Here is a 21819-nt window from a genome sequence, read left to right on the forward strand (position 1 = left end):
CAAACACATTCGTTGACAAGCCATAAGTACTATATCTCGTGTTAACTCTACAGAAACTTCTAAATTAGCAAATTAATCCCTTCAGTAAATTGAATGAACAGAGCTATTTGAACACTGGAAAAGACACACAAATATATCACAAATGCTGGAGCTTCCGTTTGATTAATCTGTATCAGAATCCCCTTACTTTGTGTGGATTCACAAATCCTTTGACCTGGTCTTGCAATATTTGTATTTTGTGAATGCAGTTGAATGAACTCTGTTTAAAAGATGTATTTATTTTTTACAGTCTTTAAATAGGAAATGCTGTTAACCAATTATTAAAAAGCGAGACTTGAATTTTCTCAAGTTATATTGACATCTAGTGGCACAGATCAGATATTCTCATGATGGCTTGCCTTCAGTTACAAATGAAGAGCTATTTTTTAAAAAATTGTAAACACGTTCTAGTGTGCATAGTATTTATGGACAAATTATTCCTTATGTTGATTAGGTTTTAAAAGCATTGAATTGACCCCTCTTGCTGCAATATGTGTAAACCTCCTTTCAGCTGGGAAAGAATTGAAAGTGACTGGTCCAGTTCATATTACGTTGCCTCTTCTACCAACGAGTAGGGTAAAATCAGGAGATGCTATACCTGCATGGACGTTTGATATGAAAACTGGTATGTCTGCTATTTACTTTAGAATCCCACTTAATGCTGTGTATCATGCACTACAATATATGGTATTCATGTGATGTAAAGTATTTGAATATCAGTGCATGTATAGAATAATAGATAGCACTAAAACTTATCAGTTTTAGTTTGCTTTATTTATTTAAGTAGGGTCATAGATATTTTATAGATTTTCCTGGTTATAAATGTTACATTGCATTTTTGTTTTTGTTTTTTTTAATGGCTCCCCCTGCTTTGAAGAAAGTCAGCCAAGAGCTAAATATATGTAAACGGGTTATATTAAACAGTTTTAAGGATTAAATAAATACCATAAATATTTGGGACAAGATAATGTTGTATCTGATAATTTCACAGACATTCAAAAGTTAAGAATTATTTGAATATATTGGGCTAGAAAGTCATACCCCTAAAGTTCACTTGAAATGGAATGTTAACACTGGGACTGACATAGCTTTAGTATTTAGTGTTTTATTACTGTTGTTATTATTTTATGATTATTGTACGCAGTTCAGAAAGTAAAATTTTATATAAAGTAGAAATAATAGAATTAAATATAGACTTTTCTTTTGCTTTAATCCAATATACAGATGTCTCCATGTCAAATATTTACAGTAACGACTAATTGAAATATACCAGTGGTCATGTTGACCATCTTAGATGCATCAGAGAAAGGCAATGACCTTCATAATGGAGCTCATCTTTCAATACTATAATGGCAGGGTGTCCTTACTCTAATTGGCAATCCAGTTTTGTGAAGTACAAACCTATGTAATTATATATCCCAGCTACCATAGTTGCAGATAATATTCTAATTCATATAGAGCTAATCCTTTTTCTGACTTATTGAAGTATTTGCATCAATAATACTTAAAGTACTCTTGTGTTCTCAATATGTAGTTGTTCTAACTGAAAATTACATCACTGTTTAAAGGGCAATTAAAATATCAATATCCCTATGTTTTTCTCAGTCCATGTAGAGTAGAAAGTAAAAAAATTAAAGAATGTTAACTCTAATTTTGAAAAAGGTGATTACAGATCTTTATATTACTTTGCATCAGGAGTGAGGAACCTTTTCTAGGTCGGAGGCTGCTAATCCATCGAAAAATCATTTGTGAGACACGCACAGATTTGGGGGGGGGGACCCTCACTGACATGGCTCTTGACTGAGAAGAAGAAAGACACTCCCTACATTCCTTTCACACACCAAAGGCTTGGGGGACCCAGGCTAATAGATTCTGTATGCTCCTCCCTGTGGGCAGGCAGCGGGGGTGGGGGCCTGGAGTGCCAGCTTGGTCTCCCCAATGCTGGGAGGGGAAGCCCTGAGCCTTGGGGGCCAGATCTAGGTAAGCCAGGGGTCACCCCAGGCCTGAGGTTCCCCAACCCTGCTTTGCATCAGTAATTTTTATTCACTTCAGGTAGGACTTTTACAGAGATTAATTCTCACAGGAATTTAAGTTGTACTTCTCATAAAATTACCTCTAAAACATGAAATAATTTCCTTGTTCTGTACCTATGGGTTTATATAACCATTGTTACCATCTTCTTTCCTTCACATTGTACGCGGCTCTGGATGTCTCAGAAAAATAACGAGTAGACCTTTAGCACCTTGGAGACTAACAAAAAATATATATAGTGGATGTCTCCGAGTGGGATGAATTGTGCTGTCTTCTCATTTATTGCCTTACTTCATCATTTTGTACCTTATAAAATGGTTCTTTGTAGTGGCCCTGTGGCTGTACCTCCCTTTCAGATTCCAAGAGAGGCCACACTGCCTCACTATCTTGAACAGTCAAACCACTGGGAATTAACACTTGCTGGCTGGGCAAGTGAAAATTGGCAGTCTACAGCCCAGGCCCATTTGGTGGAGCACAGTAACAAGCAGTCTTTAGCCTGTGCCTTCTAGCAATTCACAGTCTAGGGCTCCCAGCCTTCTGGCTGGTGCAAGCCCCAAACACAGCACAGTAGGGGCTCCCGGGCACTCCCCTCCATACACACTGTAGCAGGTCACAGACCAGTGGCAGGTGGTCTGGGTCAGCAGGAAAATCACTGAAACACACAGACTCATCTCCCAGTAGGACAACTGGAGTAACGTTTGGTTTCCCTGTGCTACTTCCTACCAATGTCTCTTGGTAAGGCTCTGTTGCCTGAGAGTCCACAGGGTCCTTTGAGTAAACAGTCACCAACAGTCGGTGTCTTCCCAGGGCAGGGTGCTGCCTTCTCTGCTTCCAGCCCAATTGAGCTGGAAGACGTGCTTCTTGTAATTCCTGTCTTGCCCTTTACTTCTGGCATAGGGTGCAAAGCTGGCCTGGCTCCTCCCACCAAGAGGCAGTCCATTCCGCTTCACTACATTCTGCTTCACTCCATTCTCATATGGGTTTTTCCACTTTTAGAATTTCACAATAAACGTGTCCCCAGTTTCTAAAGACATTTCTTTGCTATCGCTTCTGCAGCATGGAAGTGCAGTACCCTGCGTTGCAGAAGCTTGACATGCTCCGAAACCTGTTGAAACAGATGGTGTGGGGTCTGCGTTATAACAATAAGTCTTCCTTGGGCTAACTGAGCTGTTTCAACTTTAGACAATTTAAATAGAAAAAAAATGTTCAAGGCAGGTATTGTTGACCTCGTTGCAATCTAAGGGTATGTCTACACTTGCTCCCTAGTTCGAACTAGGGATGCACGTGTAGCCGACCGAAATTGCTAATGACATGGGGATTTAAATATCCCGCACTTCATTAGCATAATCTTGCCCAAGCGCTATTCAGTTTGCCAGCTAATTTGAACCAGGACGTGCGCTCTGGGACGTGTTAGTTCGAATCAAACCCCTTGGTTCGAACTAACGTTACTCCTCATTTTTTGAACCAAGGGGTTTGATTTGAACTAATGCATCCTGGAGCGCACTTCCTGGTTCGAATCAGCTAGTGAGTGGACTAGTGCACGGGCAAGACTATGCTAATGAAACGCGGGATATTTAAATCCCCGTTTCATTAGCAATTTCGGTAGGCTACATTTTCATCCCTAATTCGAACTAGGGAGCAAGTGTAGACGTACCCTAATGGATTACAATTGCTTGTTCATTGCTAGACTGTTCTCTTCATTGTGCTTAATAAACTTAGGCCTTGCACTAAATTAGCAAGCAGTATGAATTAAAATTGTTGTTTTGGTGCACGTGTGTGTGGACTCTCTTTTTATTATTTATTTTGGAATATTGTAAAACTAAAGTCAATTAAAATAACACTGCTCACAGAATTACACTGAAATATCTAAGTCAGGTGTAGGAAACCGATTTAGTTAAGTTGGGCAAGTTTGTGTGTCAACCAGGCCTTCATATGTAAGATGAAAGTCCCAGGAGTGATTTTAAACTGTTCCTTTGTGATTTTTCCATGCGTTTCTGGTGAGTTGTTTTATGTAATACCCTTTTCAGTGGTAGAACCATATATAGAACATAAGCATGTCTCATGAAATATTTAATGGTTTTCTTTTTTAGGTGCTTGGGTAAGTCGTGGGCTGGGAATGGTCAAGAATACAAATGACCATTTAGTATGGACGTATGTTGCTCCGCACTTGGGATACTGGATAGCAGCTCCAGTGCCTGGAACCAGAGGTATTGCATATTATTGAAATGCAAAAATCAATTAATTATACAAATAATATATATGCAGTTGTGTTTTCATGTTGAAAAATTAAAGAAAAAATTGGAATGCAGGTGGCTTCCAACCAGTGACAGTCATTAGGGGTGTTAGATTTAAAGAATTTTAGTAACCTGATTGTAGCTGCAGCAATTTTTAACGGTTGTGTGGTTACTAAAATAGCCCCCAGGGGCAGGGCCAGCAGCCAGTGCACTCCTGGGGAGTCCTCTGACACACTGTGCTGCTTCCTTTTTAAGCAGAGTATCAGAGACAGCAGCGCAGGGTGGCAGCAGGCCCTGTCCATGGGACCCCTAAGCTCTCCACAGATAGAGGCTGCTCCAGCATCCCACTTGCTGCCTCTGTGGGAGGCAGCAAGGGGGGCGGGGGCAGGTGGCTCTTCAGAACCAGCATACTTGGGGATGCAGCTTAAAAGCCAGTTCCCCATGTGTATTGGCTCCTGCCTGCTCTTCCCCACCCTTCGCAGCAGCTGCTTTTAAGTCCACTCTCCCAAACCCCAGCTCCTGCTTACCCCCCACACTGCTGCTTCTGTGGGCGGCAGCAGGGTAGTGGGGCAAGTGACTCCGTGGGAACCAGCATACATAGAGATTCATCTTAAAAGCCAGCTCCCCATGGGCACCGCCTCCCTCGCAATACAGAGGCAGCCGGGGGAAGGGGGGAGGATGGTATTGTGTGCAGTCATTTGGATTAACCAACAAACCTAGGCTTATCAGTTAATCATTTAAATGTCTATATACTAACATCCCTAATAGTCATTGTTAATCAGATGGAATTCTGAGGGTTCCTCTGCTTCTGTCTACAACATGTATGTGTGTACTCGTGTCCTTTCACTGCTAGTTTTACAGCTGACTTGGGGATTGCAGGGAACACAGCCCAGCATCACCCTGAAAGAGGAAATATTGGTTGTGGAATTCTTTCCAATAAAGGTGGGGAAAGTATTATTCTGGATCAACTGGTACCTCGGAACAGACTGTTCTCCTTCATCTTCCTCATGTTTAGACCTCTTGTCAGATACATTTTTGGTGGGAGAGGCAGGCAAATCCTGTTAGGTGTTGCATATATTATTGCCATCTTCTTGGCATACTCTAGAGAAGTATCAGCATAATGAACTGAAAAGCAGTTGGAGCCATTTGCCTGCTTTTCCCTCTACAACAGGGGAGTCCAACCCACTAAACGAAGAGAGCCGAAACAGCGGTGGAAAAAATGTGAAGAGCCACACCAGAGGGGTTTTTTTTTGAGCAATTTTTGTTGAGAGGGAAAAAAAGGAAGAGCTCCCTAGCAGCCCCCCAGAGTTGTTGAGTGGGAAAAAGAAAAGGACGCTGCCCCTTTAAAGAATGGCTGTCGGCCGCTGCCATCTTGGCGACACCATTTTGAATCGCCATACCAGACAGCTCCCGTGCCCCGGAGAGCACAGGGAGCCAAGGGATGGGGACCATTTCTGGGGGTGCAGGGGCGGCTTCACAAGCCGCACTTGAAGGGGGGGGGGGAAGAGCCAACCCTGCTCCAGAATCATGTGAGAGAGGAAGATGGTATTAGATTGATAAGCCCCAGTGGTTATTGCTTTTGAAAGGGATTTGATAATGATTTCAGAATTTTAGAATTTAAATTGACTTGGTGTGACAGCAGCTCTGAACAACAGTCAGGAACTAGAATTTTGAAATAAATTTGGACATACAGCATTAACACCACTTGGCTAGAATTGAGCAAATGCAAAGGCAATATGCCAGTGTTTGTGACATCAGCCCCTGATGTGTGATTTGATATTGGTGTTGGTTCCCACATTTCCATATTGGCTAAAATGACCAATAGCAGCAGGATAGTGCAAGGGAGCAGAACTGGACTAGAAAACTCTAGTGCAATTTATCAAATGTAGTTTTGCACCAAAAACACAATTCTTAGTTCTTGCCATCTAATTTTTGTTTGGTTTTGTGTTTGAAAAATCTAGACTCTATTATTAGTGCGGTTTCCAAGGACATAACAGCCTATCACACAGTGTTCCTTACAGCCATTCTTGGAGGTACTGTAGTCATTATCGTTGGATTCGTCACTGTTCTTCTCTGTTACTGCAGGTGAGGAAAGAGAAAAGCTATAATATGCTTAGTATGAATGGAGTTTAAAATTAACTAATGGGGCTCATTTGAGACAAAATAATTGTTTTCTTAGTAATATCTAGGTAGCTCATATGTTCAATGTCTTTTTCAAACTTAACTAATTTATATATGTAGAGTATATTAATAAGCAGTGTAATCACATTAAATGATGTCAGTGGTTTTTTAACAGGTTTAAGTTTGTACTTCAAATTGTACATCATAACTTTAGTCTTTAAAGTCTTAAGTGAAAGCTTATGCTCAGTGCAAATACTGTGCTCATCACTAGTATTTTGAATCATATGTCCTACAATTCTCCCGCCCCCCCCCCCCCTTTTTTTTTGCATAGAGATAAATGTGGTCAATCACATAAGAGGGAAAAAAATACAACTAAACTGGAAGTCTTAAAAAAGGACCAGACAACATCAACAACCCACATAAATCACATCAGTGCTATGAAGGGGTCAATAAAGCTAGAGGATAAATCACAATTATACATGCCCAAGGTTTCCTCTTACAGCCCTCATAGAAAGACTTCTCTGGAAACAGAGGACAAAAAAGCCTGGGACAATTTTAAAATCTATACAGAAAATGTTTCGTATCAATCATCAAGTCAGAGTGGTCATTCAAGAAATTCAACCCAGTCCTTGGAGCCCAATGTTGGAGTCAGACAATTTCAGCAGCCAAAGCACTTTAACAGCAGTGTTTCCCAATCTCCCAGGGACATTCAGGATCAAAACAGGTATCTTGCGGTGAACAAAGAGATGTATGGGCTTTCCCATATCCCAGAACAACTAATGCATCTTTACGGTCAGCCTATTGCTGTCCTTCAAACCTCTGATCTTTTCCACTCTCCAGAGCAGTTACATTCTGCTAAGTCAGCTACTTTGCCAAGAAAAGGGCAGATAGTCTACAGCCCAATGATGGAGCCCATGAATCGAGACAGCTATACACAGACGCTACCAAAAATGCCAATGCACTCTCCTCTACAGCCCCCCACTTGCAGAGATGAGAAAGCCACATTAGATGGTCAACAGGGCTTATCCTCACAAACTTCAAACTGGGGTCGGTATACCAATAATTTGCTGGAATCTGTCTCTGTCCCTGGAACGCTGAATGAAGCAGTTATGACACCATTTTCATCTGAACTTCAAGGTATTTCTGAGCAAACATTATTGGAGCTTTCTAAAGGAAAACCATCTCCCCACCCCAGAGCATGGTTCGTGTCATTAGATGGAAAGCCAGTAGCTCAGGTGAGGCACTCTTTTATAGATTTGAAAAAGGGCAGAAAAACTGAAAGTAACGATACCAGCCTGGATTCTGGGGTGGACATGAATGAGCATCATCCCAGTCGAAAACTAGAGCGAGAGAAAACTTTCATTAAAAGCATGCATCATTCCAAGATTCTTTATTTGGAAGATTTGGATCTGAGTAGCAGCGAAAGTGGGACCACTGTTTGCAGCCCTGATGATCAGTCTGTGAGACACCTACTGGATGGAGGAAGTGGGCCGGACATAGAACAGCACACTGAAGAACCACAACGAAAAGAATCCACATCAAGAGGTCATGAGTGCAGTACTTCTCCAGCTAAAAAAAGAGGTAAACCACCTATGACTAAAAAAGGTAGTCAAACCAATATCTGGAAAAAGAGAGAGGAGAGACCACTTATCCCTATAAATTAAAACACAGTGTGTTTAGTGTTCTTGCTTTTTCTAGCAGTTTGTGCACTCTTTCCTCTTTGCTTCTTGTTATAAATTTGCAATGTTGGATTTATAAGGAGCAGTCAAATAGTTTTCTAGTATCAGGTAAAGTTACATTTCTTAATGTGCGGACTAAGGATTATGATTTCAACTGAACATTGGATATAAAATGTGAATTTGTCACTGAGAAATGCTACTATGGTTAATGTTTTTTGTTCTTGGGCTACACCTCTGGGGATGCCCAGTTAGGCATTTAGGCACCCTGGAAAAAAGTATTTTATTTTTTGTAGGCACAGCACTGGGTAGGAATGTTTGAAATATTTCCAAAATGTTGTCACTAACTGGAGTGATAAGTGGGCTATTGTGTAGCATTTAAACACAACTTTTGCTGATGCCCTGACCCTAGTAATGACTACTTTTGTATAAAATTTCACTACATTAGTCTCGGTGTGGTCTTGAAAATAATCAGGGATTTGATATGTACTCTAGACACTTATTAAAAATCTGCAAAAATTTTCCTTTTTGTGTGTTAATGCATATTGAGTCAAATTTGGCTCTCTATCATAGTCTATTGAGTTATTCTTGATTCACTTGGGTATATTTAGAATAAAGTTTGACCCATGATGTCTAATGAAAATACCTTTGTAAACCTGGGCAAATGGTGTCTTTTGCAGAAAAGGTACTTTTAGGAGTTCTCCATATTGTTATGTTCATTCATTTTTAAAAGTTTGTAAAAACAAATAGTAAATTTCATCATATTGGTTATTGTATCTCCTTTCTTGCCAGTTTTATCTACTTTTGTTGGTAGGCCATGCAGCACAGAGGTGTTAAAACAGGCTTTAGAATACTTGATTGCTTATTATTTAGACTTTTGAGCAGATAGAAGTTGCGCTATTAACTTGTCAACAATACAACAGAGAGAACCAATGAGTTTTTATTAAGTTAAAAAGCTACCAAAAGTTGTGAATGCATGAAATGTAACTAACATATGTATAGAGGAAGGAAATGTCTATAAAAAATTTGGTGGTTTTTTTTTTAAATGGTCCTTTTGTCAAAGTGATAAGATTTAGCTTTGGCTAACAGAAAAATAGATACACACACTTTATAATGTGCTTCCCATGAAATAGAATGTTTCCTGTGATCTTTAAAATGTTTCTCTGAAGAAACAAGTCAGCATTTTGGCTTTGGCAATTTGTTTATAAAGGATGACTTTAAAATTGTTATAGTAGAAAATATCTTTTTTAAAAAAAATTGTATAATGTCTCTATAGTAAATAAGAACCAAAATATATATACACACTTTGGACTTGGGCTGCAGGAAACACTAATATCACACTCTGTGAACACCTATGTCTGTTGGGCATTTGTATCATTCTTTCTTTTACTAGAAGAATTTGCAAACCAAATTGCAAACTATAAGAACAGGGCAATGTTCTTAACATACTCAGTAACAGAACAGCTAAAAATCCCTCATGACAGTTGTCAGGTAACAGTTAATACTGAGAATATGCCTCCACATGTCACTTTGTGCATCTACAGCAGTTTGATACTGATGAATGTTACTTTGCAGATTCCACTTTGCAATTTTTGTGAATAAATCCATTCTGTGGAGAAAAGGGTTGATGTATCAGACTTAGCCTGTATGTGGCTAATTAATGGGAGTGTCAGGACAGAGTAAAGTAATGGCTTGATTAATGTAAGCTCAGAGCCATTCAGTTTGGCATCCTGCTGTTCCTGCAAGGGGACATTCTGCACCAGATATGGGATTCACTCCCCCAACAATGTGTACATCCATTAAGAGGCTTAGTTTTAAGTCTAGGACTCTGCAGAAACAATGCTAGTAGAAACTGCCTGGGCTATGCACTGCATTGGTTGGTGAATCTACCTTGATGGGCTGTCGCTCCCACCCACAGCAGAGTAAAGGGTTGCACTCTTGTACCCCTATCCGCAAAACCTGGTGCTGTTTCAGCTCATCAGCCAGAATCTGACCCTATAGATATGGCAATACAAAGTGACCCTTTAAAGGACGTATGCCAGTTGTGCATTTCAGCTCCTACCCTCAGATTTGGTTTGTTAGGGTAACAGACCACAAAAAATTTGACTAGCTTTTGGCTTCCAGCAGTGACATGGATCAATTTTATATATAATTTATATATATAATTTATCTATGTTTAGACTTCATGAGATCATATGCTGGCTCATATGGTTGTTCCTTTAGTGCCCTTTATACATTTCAAGGCAGTACATGTTGTGTGCAGTGGTGCTTTTGCCATGTTGATCCCAGGATATTTGATCAATGGATATGCTGTATATTTTTTTTAAAAGACACATTATCTGTGTAAATGAAGTAGATTAAGGGAAGATGGGCGCGGTAATGTCTTTTAGTGGATCAACTTTGTTAGTGACAGAGACAACTTTTTGACCTTACACAGAGCACTTCTGGTCTGGGAAACATTCAACAGGTCACAGCTAAATCAAGGTGGAGCAGGTGTTTAACATAAATAGTTAACTCATATCCTAAGGGATCATTAAAGGTGAAATAGCCAGTGAACATTCCAAAATAAAGGGTATAGGGAGAGGTTAATAGGTTACAGATAACTGTAATAAGCCATACATCTAGTGTCTTTACTTAAAACCATGGTTTTTAGTGTCTAGCGGAGTTATGAATTTAAGCTTCCAGGGTCTTCTCTGGAAGGTGATCTGCAGCTGCAACAGCACTGCAAACATTCACAAAGCTCATGTCTTTACACCTTAGATCCTAAGACAGCATCTCAGGCAATATCTTCTCTGTAACATCTAAATGTTCGTTGGTATCTGTTGGGATTCTCTTGCTTTTACCTGTCCCAATTCTTGTCCGGTGTCAGTGTTGAGACTATTCCCATCAGCCATTGGTTTGGTGATAATTGCAGTAATAAGTCTGCCATAGTGGCCTTACTGCAGCCACCTTTGTTTCACAGTCTGCCACGTGCTACTAGTAGTGCTGGTTTTGTTGCTCTTTTTCTCTTGATTTGCTGGCATGTACTGATTAAGTATTTACAGGTTGAAACTCTTTTACCTGGAATTCTCTGGTCCAGTAACATCCATGGTCCGGCATGGGTGTTGCAAGACCAGAGAATCCTGGTGTAGGGCCAACAGTCAGGATCCCTTCAGAACCAGCAGAGCAGTGGGCTGCCCACAGGGAGCTGATGGCCAGGCTACCCAACACATGGCAGCAGGGCTGCCTAGCGGATTTGGAATACCCGGCGTGTGGCTACCCAGTGGGGCTGAGCGCCCCGGCGCTGTGTGCATGTGGCTGCCTGGGAAACCCTGGTGTGTGGGAATGTCCAGGGAGCCCCGGTGCACGCGGTTGCCGGGGGCCCCAGCTCATGGTGTGCGGCTATAAGGAGCCCCAAGCTGGGCTGTCCAGCAGGAGGTGGGGAGCCAGCTGGGAGGCCAGTGGCCAGCCCAGGAGGGCTAGTGGCAGGAGTCAAAAAATGACCTCCCCTGGTCCGGCAAAATCCCTCATCTGGGATCAGTCAGGTCCCTAGGGTGCCGGACCAGGGAGGACCAACCTGTATTAGCAGTTGTAACGTTGTGTGCTCTGTCCCTGTCCTCACATGCTGAGAAACCTTTCAGACTCTCTAGGGAATGGCATCTTCATGTTATTTATTTATAGTCCTATGACCAATGAAAACTTGTGCAGCCAAGTACTTTACAGTGGTTTCTTGCCCTGTCCCCTCAGGGACAGAGAGAAACAGACATGCCCCTTCATTTGGATCTCAGAGCATGATGGGCAGTCTACCGATCCTCTCTCCTTCCGTCTGTGTCAGTTTTTCTAGCCCTCAGCTGATCGTTAGATAGCTGATCCGTCTTGGGCTGAAGAAAAAGGGAGTTACTCACCTTGTGCAATAACGACTGTTCTTCGAGGTGTGTGTCCCCATGGGTGCTCCACATCAGGTGTGGCGATGCCCCGGAGCCTCAGAGCTGAATCTTCTACTGGCAGCATCTGCGAGCCGTGCATACGCAAGGGGAGCACGCGTTGCCCGTTGACTGTCACCCCGTGCGCGTGGCTCGCCCCCTCCCTTCAGTTCCTCTTCCCCACTGGAGCAGTGAGTGATTCCGAATAGAGGGAAGGAAGGGAAGGTCACGGAGCACCCACAGGGACACTGCATGAGGTGAGTAACTCCCTTTTTCTTCTTTGGGTGATGTCTCCGTGGGTGCTCTACGTCAGGTGACTGGCAAGCAGTATCCAACAGGATTGTGGGAATCTGAGTCACTGCTTAGAGCAGTGGTCCCCAACCTTTTCAGGTTGTCGGGTGCCAGGGGGCGTGGCCATTCGCCCGCCGGGTGCCAGGGGCCGTGGCCGTTCGCCCGCCGGGCACCTGGGGGCCTCCTCCAAGCGCCACGCGCCCGGGGCCGGCGCCCTCCCCCCTGCAAGCGCCGTGCGCCCGGGGCCGCGCTCCCCCTCCCCCCGCCAAGCGCCGCGCGCCATGTGCCCGGGGCCAGGCCAGCCCCGAGCACCTGGTGGGCACATGCAAATGCCCCCGTGGGCGCCATGGCGCCCGCGGGCACCGTGTTGGGGACCACGGGCTTAGAGGCTGTAGATAGCACTGCCGTCACAAGTGCTGAATCAGCAGCTAGTTGTGGTATAATAGCATAGTGCTTAGCGAAGGTGTGATTTGAGGACCAAGTGGCTGCTCTGTAGATGTCTTTGAGTGGTACATTGGTGAGGAAGGCTGTGGAAGTGGCCGTTGCATGAGCTGTGTGTGCCCTTGGCGGAGAGGGCAAGGGCTTGTTGCGGAGTGCATGACAATGCATTATGCATGATGAAACCCATTTGGAAATGTGTTGCATTGTTATAGGCAGGCCTTTGGATTGCGGTGCAATGGAAATGAACAATCAGGAAGATTTGCGGAATGCCCGAGTCCTGTCTTTATGACAGGCCAAAGCTCTTCATATGCCAAGTGTGTGAAGCATGGCCTCCTTTGGAGATGCATGAGGCTTGGGAAAGAATGTTGATAGCACTATTGGTTCATTGATATGGAAGGCTGTGCACACCTTGGGTAAGAAGGTTGGGTGTGGGCATAACGTGACCTTGTGCTTAGCGAAGACTGTATATGACGGGTCCATCTTGAGGGCCCCTATCTCACTAACCCTCCTCGCCGAGGTGATAGCTGTAAGGAACAGCACTTTCATCAGTAGAAATTGCAGTGGGCAAGTGGCCAAAGGTTCAAAGGGAGGCCTCATGAAAGTGTCCAGGACAAGATTCAGATCCCACGTAGGTGAGGGTGTCCTGACGGGAGGGTAAAGGTTTCAAAAATTGCCTCATAGTGGGGTATATGAATACAGATGAGCCGTCTATGATCTCCTGTAGAGCTGATATCGCTACAAGGTGTACCTGAACGGAGGAGTTCAATCAACCCCCGGTTTTAAGATGAAGTAAGTATTCGAGGATCTGAATAAGTGGTGCCATCTGAGGATCCACGTGGGCAAGGTGACACCAAGTGGAGGATCTTTTCCATTTTTGTAGGTAGGTAGGCCTGGTTGATGGTCTTCTGCTCTGTAGAAGGACTTCCTTTATGGGGTCTGAAGATAGGGTTTCCATTCCATGGAACCAGAAAGGATCCATGCGTGTAGGTGGAGTGTGTGAGGCTGGGGATGAAGCAGCCTGCCTCTGTCCTGAGATAGGATGTCGTGCCTGAAGGGAAGAGGGTATGGTTTGGTTACGGACATCGCATGTAGGAGTGAGAACCAGGTCTGATCTTGTGTAGCACTCTGGATATTAGTGGGATGGGCAGGAAGGCGTAGTGTAGTGGTTTGTCCCAACAGAGAAGGAAAGCATCGTTGAGGGTTCGTCTGCCCAGGTTGACTCTCGAGCAAAAACAGGGGCATTTGGCATTTTCAGCCATTGCAAAAAAGGTCTATCATCAGGATTCTCCATTGTTGGAAAACTGAGGTGAGTATGGCAGGAGTTCTCATTCGTGGTCAGAGTTGAAATTCCAACTCAGGGCATCTGCTTGTACATTGTTGATTCCAGGTAAGTATGAAGCCCTCAGGATGATGCCATGTCGGATGCACCAATTCCAGAGGCGGATGGCTTCAGCACACAGAGACGGAGAGTGAGTTTCCCCTGTCTGTTTATGTAAAACACGGTTGTCATGTTGTTGGTAAGTATGTGCACTGTCTGGTTGATAGTGTGCAGAAGGAAATAGTTGCAGGCATTCCTCACAGCCCTGAGTTCTGAGATTGATGTGCAATGAGGATTCGTGTGCCGACCATCTCTCCTGGACTATGTGATGGAGTAGATATGCACCCCATCCAATAAGGGAGGCGTCCGTGGTGATCTGCCTGGACGGTTCGGTCTGGTGAAAGGGAACTCCCATTAGAAGGTTGGAGGGAATTATCCACCATGTGAGTGAATTTTGCACTTTGTTGGGGAGTACCACCTGTTTGTGCAGGTAGCAGGGACTAGGCCTGTACACCAATGCTAGCAGGTGTTATAAGTCTTGGAAACATAGGCGGGCATGCTGTACTACGTAGGTAGTAGCCGCCATGTGTCCCATTGCTTGCAAGCAGGTAAGAGCTGTGGTGGTAGGGATAGTTTGCAGTGTAGTGATGATGTCTCGCAGAGCTGCGAATCAGTTTGGGGGCAGATATGCCCTGGCAGTCAGCGAGTCGAGGCAGGCCCCGATGAATTCTATGCTTTGGGTTGGGAGCAGGGTCTATTTTTGTTTATTAAGAGACCTAGACGGTTGAAGGTCTGCCTGGTTCTGGTGATCATGTTAGCCGTTTCTGTCTGAGATTGGCCCTTTATGAGACAGTCATCTAAGTATGGGAAGACGGTGATGCCCTGTTGTCGGAAGTAGGCTATAATCACAGCCAGGACCTTTGAGAATACTCTGGGAGCTGAAGTACTCTGTACTGGTAGTGGTTGTGGCCTATAGCAAATCTGAGATAGTGTCTGTGCGATGGGTGTATGGCGATATGGAAGTATGCATCTTGAAGGTTGAGGGCTGCGAACCAGTCCCCTTCATCCAGAGCAGGTACAATCATTGCCAGAGTTACCATTCTGAATCGTTGCTTGTGTAGATTTAGTATGGGTTTCCATCCTCCTGTGCGTTTCTACATCAGGAAGTATTTGGAGTAGAATCTCCTTCCTCGAAAGCTCTGGAGAACCTCTGCTATCGCTCCTAGGTGGAGAAGGCAATTGACTTCTTGTTGGAGGAGCGTCTTGTTAGATGGGTCCCTGAAAAGGGATGGGGAAGGAGTATGGGCAGGGGAAAGGGGCATAAAGGGGATGGCATATCCTGTATGGATAATCTCCAAGACCCAATGATCTGATGTTATGACGGCCCACTGGTGGTAAAAGGGACAGAGCCTGTGGGTAAAAAGGTGGTATTGGCTGGTTGGCAAAGGAGGAAGTGGGAGGTCAGGCAAACCCTCGACCACACCCTCAAACCTGCTGCTTTTGTGCCTAGGAGCCTGCGGAGTGAGATGGAGCTGGGCATCTCCTCTGAGGGCATGGTCTAGGGAGATTGTGGTCATACTGCCTCTGCTAGGTGGGATTGTAGTAGCTATCCCTATTCTTGTTATATGGAGTATAGTGCCACCGACGATAGGGTTGAGTATATGTTCCTAAGGTGCAGAGGGTGGTTCGGGAGTTCTTGCTACTATGTAGGACCTCATTGGTTGTTGCTGCAAATAGTTTAATCTTATCAAAAGGGAGGTCTTCCACCCTGGACTGGAGCTATTTGGGCACCCCAGCTGCAAGTAACCAAGAAGCTCTTATTACCACGGCGGTGGCAGTCGTCCTAGCCGCCGTGTCAGCTACATCTATTGCAGAGAGAAGGGCTGTCTGGGCAATTGTGTGACTTTCGTGAATAATGCCCCAGAGGATGGCTCTTTGGGTGTCTGGGAGGTGTTGCATCAATTCTGCTAGCTTAGAATAGTTATTGAAGTCATGGTTTGCTAGCAGGGCTGCATAGTTGGCTATGCGAAGCTGCAGGGTGGCTGACGAATAGACCTTTTTCTCAGAGGTCCAGCTTCTTGTGCTCTTTGTCAAGAGCTGCTGTTTTGGCATGCGGCGCTTTCGCTTGTTGATTAGCCGCATCTACGACAAGAGAGTTGGGTTGTGGATGTGATAATAGAAAATCCAGGTCTTTCTGGGGTACAAAGTACTTCCTATCTGATTTTTTACAGGTTGGTTGGATTGAAGCAGGAGTTTTCCAGAGTTCGTCGTAGACCTCCATTATTGCCTCATCAATCAGAAGTGCAATTCTGGATTGTGAAGTGGGGCGTATGTTCTTTATGAGTTGGTGTTGCTTCTCCCCTACTTCTTGGAGGTGGATGTCCTGTGTAGCTGCTACTCTTAAATAGCTCGTGAAATTGTTTCATGTCATCCGATGGCTGAGACTCAACTGGTATGACAGTGTCCTGTGGATGTGAGGTATCATTGATGTGGGATGAAGTCTTCTGTAGCTCCTCCTGGTCATCAGAGAGTTGACCCTCCTCTTCCTCATCCGAATCTGCAGCTGACAATGCTGTTTGAGTCGGGGATGGTGGAGGTAGCCTCCCAGAGGCCGAGGACAATGCCCGGTGTCTCCTCCGTATCCCCCGGTGGTCCCATGGTGCCCAGTGAGGCGGGTAGTAGGGTGGAGGGTACGGATAATCTGAATACCAGGGAGAGTAAGGTGGTCTGCGCTGGAAGTAGTAGGAATGATGAGTTGCAGTGGAGGAGGAGTGCTATGATGAGAAGACACTATAATGTTCCCCCGTCTGATATGGTTTCTCTCAGCCAGTTTTGGAGATCATGGATAGCGTGAGACAAACCCTGGAGAACGTTGCAAGGGGGAAGCTCTTCCAGTCTGAATAGGTCACAGCTGTGGGTTCTCACAGTTGTATCATGATGCGGCTGCGCTTGAGTGTCTCCAGGGGGCAGCATGAAGTTGGTGGAGGAGGAGCCCGTTCCTGAAGCCCATTCCCTGCATGTGGATTGTGCACTTGCGTGCGGGGTTTACTTCGGTGCCGTGTCCTTTGATACTGCCGGCACTGGTGTACGTGGGCGCTGGGAAGCGGTCTCCGATGCCAGGACTGATCTCTCCGGCACCGAGGCTGAACACGCCTTCACGATCGTGGTGCCTGTGCTGTTGCTGGATTCCCCGGTATGGAGGTTGTGCTGACTGTCCGCTTCTCGGGGAAGGGCTTTGAGGGCAAGGATCTCACTGGAGATCGACCCCTTTTTGCTTGTGCCTCAGTGAATGGCTCAGCATCCCTTTTTCTCTCCAGGTTTGTGCTTCCCTGGGAGCCCTCCGGCTTCATTGCCTTGTCTACAAGCAGCATGCAGAGGCGAAGCTCCCTGTCTTTCTGGACTCTGGCCATGAGAGAGTGGCACAGGTCACATTTTGGGGGAACATGCGTCTCCCCAAGACAGCGGATACAGTCTGCGTGTCTGTCTGACACTGGCATAGAGTCTTGACAAGCCTGACATTTTTTAAAGCTGGAGGAGCCTAGCATTGCGTCCCCTGAGCGGCTATCAGCCAGCGTTCGTCAGGGCTGCCTCTGACTGTTGCTACTGTTAACACCTGCAGCTTTTCTTTCAGTTGATTTCTGCCTTTTTTGTCTTCTCTGCCTCTTTTCTCTCCTTTTTTTAAGAGAGAGAGAGAGAGAGAGGGCTAGGCTGATGGAAGAGAGTCGTGGTTTTTAATGGCCGCCCAGCGGCAGCTGCTTGATAAAGCCAGTAGTGTGAAATTACCAAAAGAACCAAAGAAAAGGTCTTTTGGTTTTTTTAAGATGAAGCCAGACGATGGAAGAAGAAGGAAAAGGTATCGAAGGAAGGAGACCAGTGAGGCTTTCCACTCCCTCTGAGAACTGAAGAGATTGAAGAACTCCATCTGAGATCGAGGACAGGAGAAGAGGAACTGAAAGGAGGGGGCGAGCTGCACACGCGAGGTGACAGTCAAGGGACAGCGCATGCTCCCCTTGTGCATGCGCGGCTTGCAGTCACTGCTAGCAAAAGACTCCGCTCTGAGGCTCCAGGACGTCGCCACGCCTGACGTGGACATCACCCGAAGAAGAACCAATTAGCCACATATCTGCCAATGAGTCTTTTCCAGAGGCACTAATTGCTATCTAAATGGTCAGAGAGCTGGCTCATTTTTTAGTCTTTGGCACGTCAGGACATAAAAGCCTGGCCTGTAATAGACCCAGGGGAGAAAATATTGGCCACACACTCTGGGGAGGAAGCGCCATATTAAGGCAATCAGGGTCTTTGGGGTACCTTGATATGGGCCCGAACTTACACAGAATGACAGTCATAAGGTGCCATCTCTGCTTCCCAGCAGCCCCAGCCTTCAACCAATGTTTCACCATTACCTAAGGACTCTTCTGTGTTGAGGCCCAGCAGCCAGCCAGTTTTCTTGACCATCTGGCATACCAGCACTGAGCTGTCCCTGGTGCTGCTGTCCTCCAGCCTGCTAGATTCACTGTCTGTACTCTTCAGGCTCCAAACAGCAACTGCTTGACACTAGTTCTACATCGCCTTTTGTATGGATCACTGAGTGGCTGCTCTCTATAGCCTTTCCCTAATTGGCTACTTTCTGAGCAATCTCTCTAGGCCACTTGGAGGACTTAGCTCACTGTTCCTTTCAGGAATGGAGTATGGTAGAACCTTAAGGTCTCTAGCAGGGGGCCTCTGATCCTCATACACCCCGTCACTGGGCTCATGTCATGCAGGGCCAATAAGTGTCTCTTGCTATGCAGGAATGTGACTATTAGTAAATTGCAGAACATAATGGCTGTGTCTACACTGGCAAGTTATTCTGGAAAATCAGCCGCTTTTCCAGAAAAACTTGCCAGGTGTCTACACTGGCCACTTGAATTTTCGGAAAAGCACTGATGATCTAATGTAAAATCATCAGTGCTTTTGCGGAAAAACTGTGCTGCTCCCGTTTGGGCAAAAGTCTTTTTCCGGAAAACTGTTCTGGAAAAGGGCCAGTGTAGACAGCACAGTAGTGTTTTCTGCAAAAAAGCCCCGATCACGAAAATGGCGATCGGGGCTTTTTTGCGGAAAAGCGCATCTAGATTGGCCAAGGACACTTTTCTGGAAAAGTGCTTTTCTGGAAAAGCATCCTGCCAATCTAGACGCGGTTTTCCGAAAATGCTTTTAACGGAAAAGTTTTCCGTTAAAAGCATTTCCGGAAAATCATGCCAGTGTAGACATAGCCAATGTGTTGGATTTTGCAGCACTGGGGTTCCCAAGCTGCAATGCAGCAGATGCATGCATATCTCTATTTTGGCATGAGATCATCTTGCACAGAGTGCATCAACAGAAAGGGCTACTTCTTTATGGTTATAAAAGTGTTGGTGGATTATCAGGGATGCCTCACTGACCTCAGTGTGGTCTGGTCAGGGAAGGTGCATGATACTTAAGAAAGAAGGCAATTCAGAAAGCTTCAAACATGGACATTCATTACCAACAAGCAAATTTCCTATGGTAGTATTGGGTACCTCAATTCTGAGGTACCCAACTTCTTGCTCCACAACCTCATCAAGCTATATACCACCCACCTTAACAGCACCAAGAAAAGATTCAACTACCAGCTTAGCAAATGCATGCTGACAATTGAATGTGGTTTTGGTAGGCTGAAGGTGTGCTGGCATTGTTCATTCACAAAACTGGAGCTCTGAGAAAAATATCCCAAATTGTTAACGCTGCCAGCTGTACCCTGCATGGTATCGGTGAAGCAAAGGGGGAAGAGTTGCCAGCAGCATGGAGTTACCAGCCACCTACTGAGTATAAACAGCCAGATAACAGCTTTGTTGTACCATTACTTTGTCTAGTACAAGTCAGTTTGCACATCCAGGGTCCCTCCTTTTGCACTGACCTTGCCTGTGGTTGATTGACAGGATTTGACTGGATTGCAGTCAGCTCTTAAAAAGGCTCATTGCACAGCTGGACCCTTCAGTCACATGTCCCCCATTCTCTTCCTTTTCCTCCTCCTCCTCACTTTTCTGAGCCAGGCTCTTCAGAGATATCCACAGCAGTGTGCAAGGTGGTGGTTGGAGCTCCACCGAGTAAGACATGCGGCTCTTTATAAAAGCAGCAGATCTTCAGTGTGGCACCAGATTGACTGTTATTCTCCCTGGCCTCCTGATATACCTGCTGCTGTTCTTTCACTTTCTTGCAGAGTTGCTGATTCCTGTCATACTCTTTCTCCTGTATCCTCTGCAATTTACTCATAGATGTCCACATTTCTACATCTGCTCTGTAGGGGTATGTCTACACTAGCTCGTTAGTTCGAGGTAGGTAGGCAAATGAGGGCAACCGGAGTTGCAAATGAAGCCCGGGATTTTAAAATCCCCCTTAGTCCGAACTCCGTGCCCACGGCTACACACGGCACGGAGTAGGTAGTTCGAATTAGAGATCCTAATTCGTTCCACGAGGAGTAACAGTAGTTCGAATTAGGATCTCTAATTCGAACTACCTACTCCGTGCCGTGTGTAGCCGTGGGCACGGAGTTCGGACTAAGGGGGATTTTAAAATGGTGGCGCCCGGGAACATGCAAATGATGCCCCCCGGGATACTTAAATCCTGGGCTTCATTTGCAATTCCGGTTGCCCTCATTTGCCTACCTAGCTCGAACTAACAAGCTAGTGTAGACATACCCTAGCTCTGCCTGTACAGCACCTTCTTCCCACAGGCCCAGGAGATCCAAGATCTCCTGTCTACTTCATCAGGCACACATCTGGAGCCCATGGCTGGCATAGTCAGCTGTGCTGTTACAAAAATTAGAGAGCTGCTAGGTATGCTTGCTGAAATGGACAATCAGGAAAAGGAATTTCACAAATTTGTCATGACCGCTGTTCTGTAGAGTTCACAACTGGGATCAGAGCTGTTCGAGTTGATAAAGGTAACACAGTGCTTCAACCTCATTATGTGGACTGTGATTCAGTGCACCTCACGGTAGAGGCATTACTTTATAGGCATAATGGAAAGCTTACACTAGTGTAAAAATATAGGTGTAGACATATGCACAACAAAATCAACACAAGGAAGCTTATAAAGAAGCCTCTGTAAATGTATGCCAAACATTTAAAACAATCTGAAGTTAAAATGGTTTGCATGAAAGGGGTGGGAGGCGAAGTAAATATATAAGATTTGGAAACTTTTAGGGTATGTCTACACTAGTTTGAGCTAGGGATGCAAATGTAGCCGACCAAAATTGCTAATGAAGCGGGGATTTAAATATCCCAAGCTTCATTACCATAATCTCGCCCACGCGTTATTCTGCTCAACAGCTGATTTGAACCAGGAAGTGCACTCCGGGACGCGTTAGTTTGAATCAAACCCCTTGGTTCAAACTAACATTATTCCTCATTTTTTGCAGTCTTTTCGTGTTCTTAATGAGCAGGGGCAGTGAGGTTGTGGAGCCAGTATACTCAGGCCTTGCCAGTGAGGCAGATACTGGAGGAAGTAAGCTCGCTTTCACAAATAGGGAAGATTGAAGATCATCATGAGTGTAAGCTGGGGCAGGAGATAGAGAAGCAGATGAAAACTGAGGTCCTCAGCAAGGGAAGGGGATGAAAGAATAGTTCCAGGGGCAACAGTTGTATCTATTTCTCCAAGTCTGGTTTATTTTCAAAGGGCACTTGAACAAGGACAGATCTTACCCTCACTAATAAACACTTCACTGTCTTAAGAAGTATGAGTCCTCAGAAGATTATTTTGCTGTTGCC

General features: G+C 45.0%; 1 protein-coding gene across 3 annotated transcripts in view; it reads left to right on the forward strand.

The window, feature by feature from the left end:
- The window catches only part of FAM171B (family with sequence similarity 171 member B), a 258535-nt gene that overhangs the window by 54476 nt on the left and 182240 nt on the right, over positions 1 to 21819 (forward strand). For 2 of the 3 annotated variants that reach the window (XM_075933766.1, XM_075933764.1), the window contains exons 5-8: positions 494 to 664; positions 4161 to 4277; positions 6266 to 6389; positions 6757 to 20430. In XM_075933766.1, the coding sequence (XP_075789881.1) occupies positions 494 to 664; positions 4161 to 4277; positions 6266 to 6389; positions 6757 to 8089 (1745 nt within the window). In that variant the 3' untranslated portion in view covers positions 8090 to 20430. Of the gene's footprint in view, positions 1 to 493; positions 665 to 4160; positions 4278 to 6265; positions 6390 to 6756; positions 20431 to 21819 lie in introns of those variants that run through there. The other variant, XM_075933765.1, reaches the window with a different exon arrangement.

The sequence above is a fragment of the Pelodiscus sinensis genome, chromosome 7, assembly GCF_049634645.1.
Source record: "Pelodiscus sinensis isolate JC-2024 chromosome 7, ASM4963464v1, whole genome shotgun sequence".
NCBI lineage: Eukaryota > Metazoa > Chordata > Testudines > Trionychidae > Pelodiscus > Pelodiscus sinensis.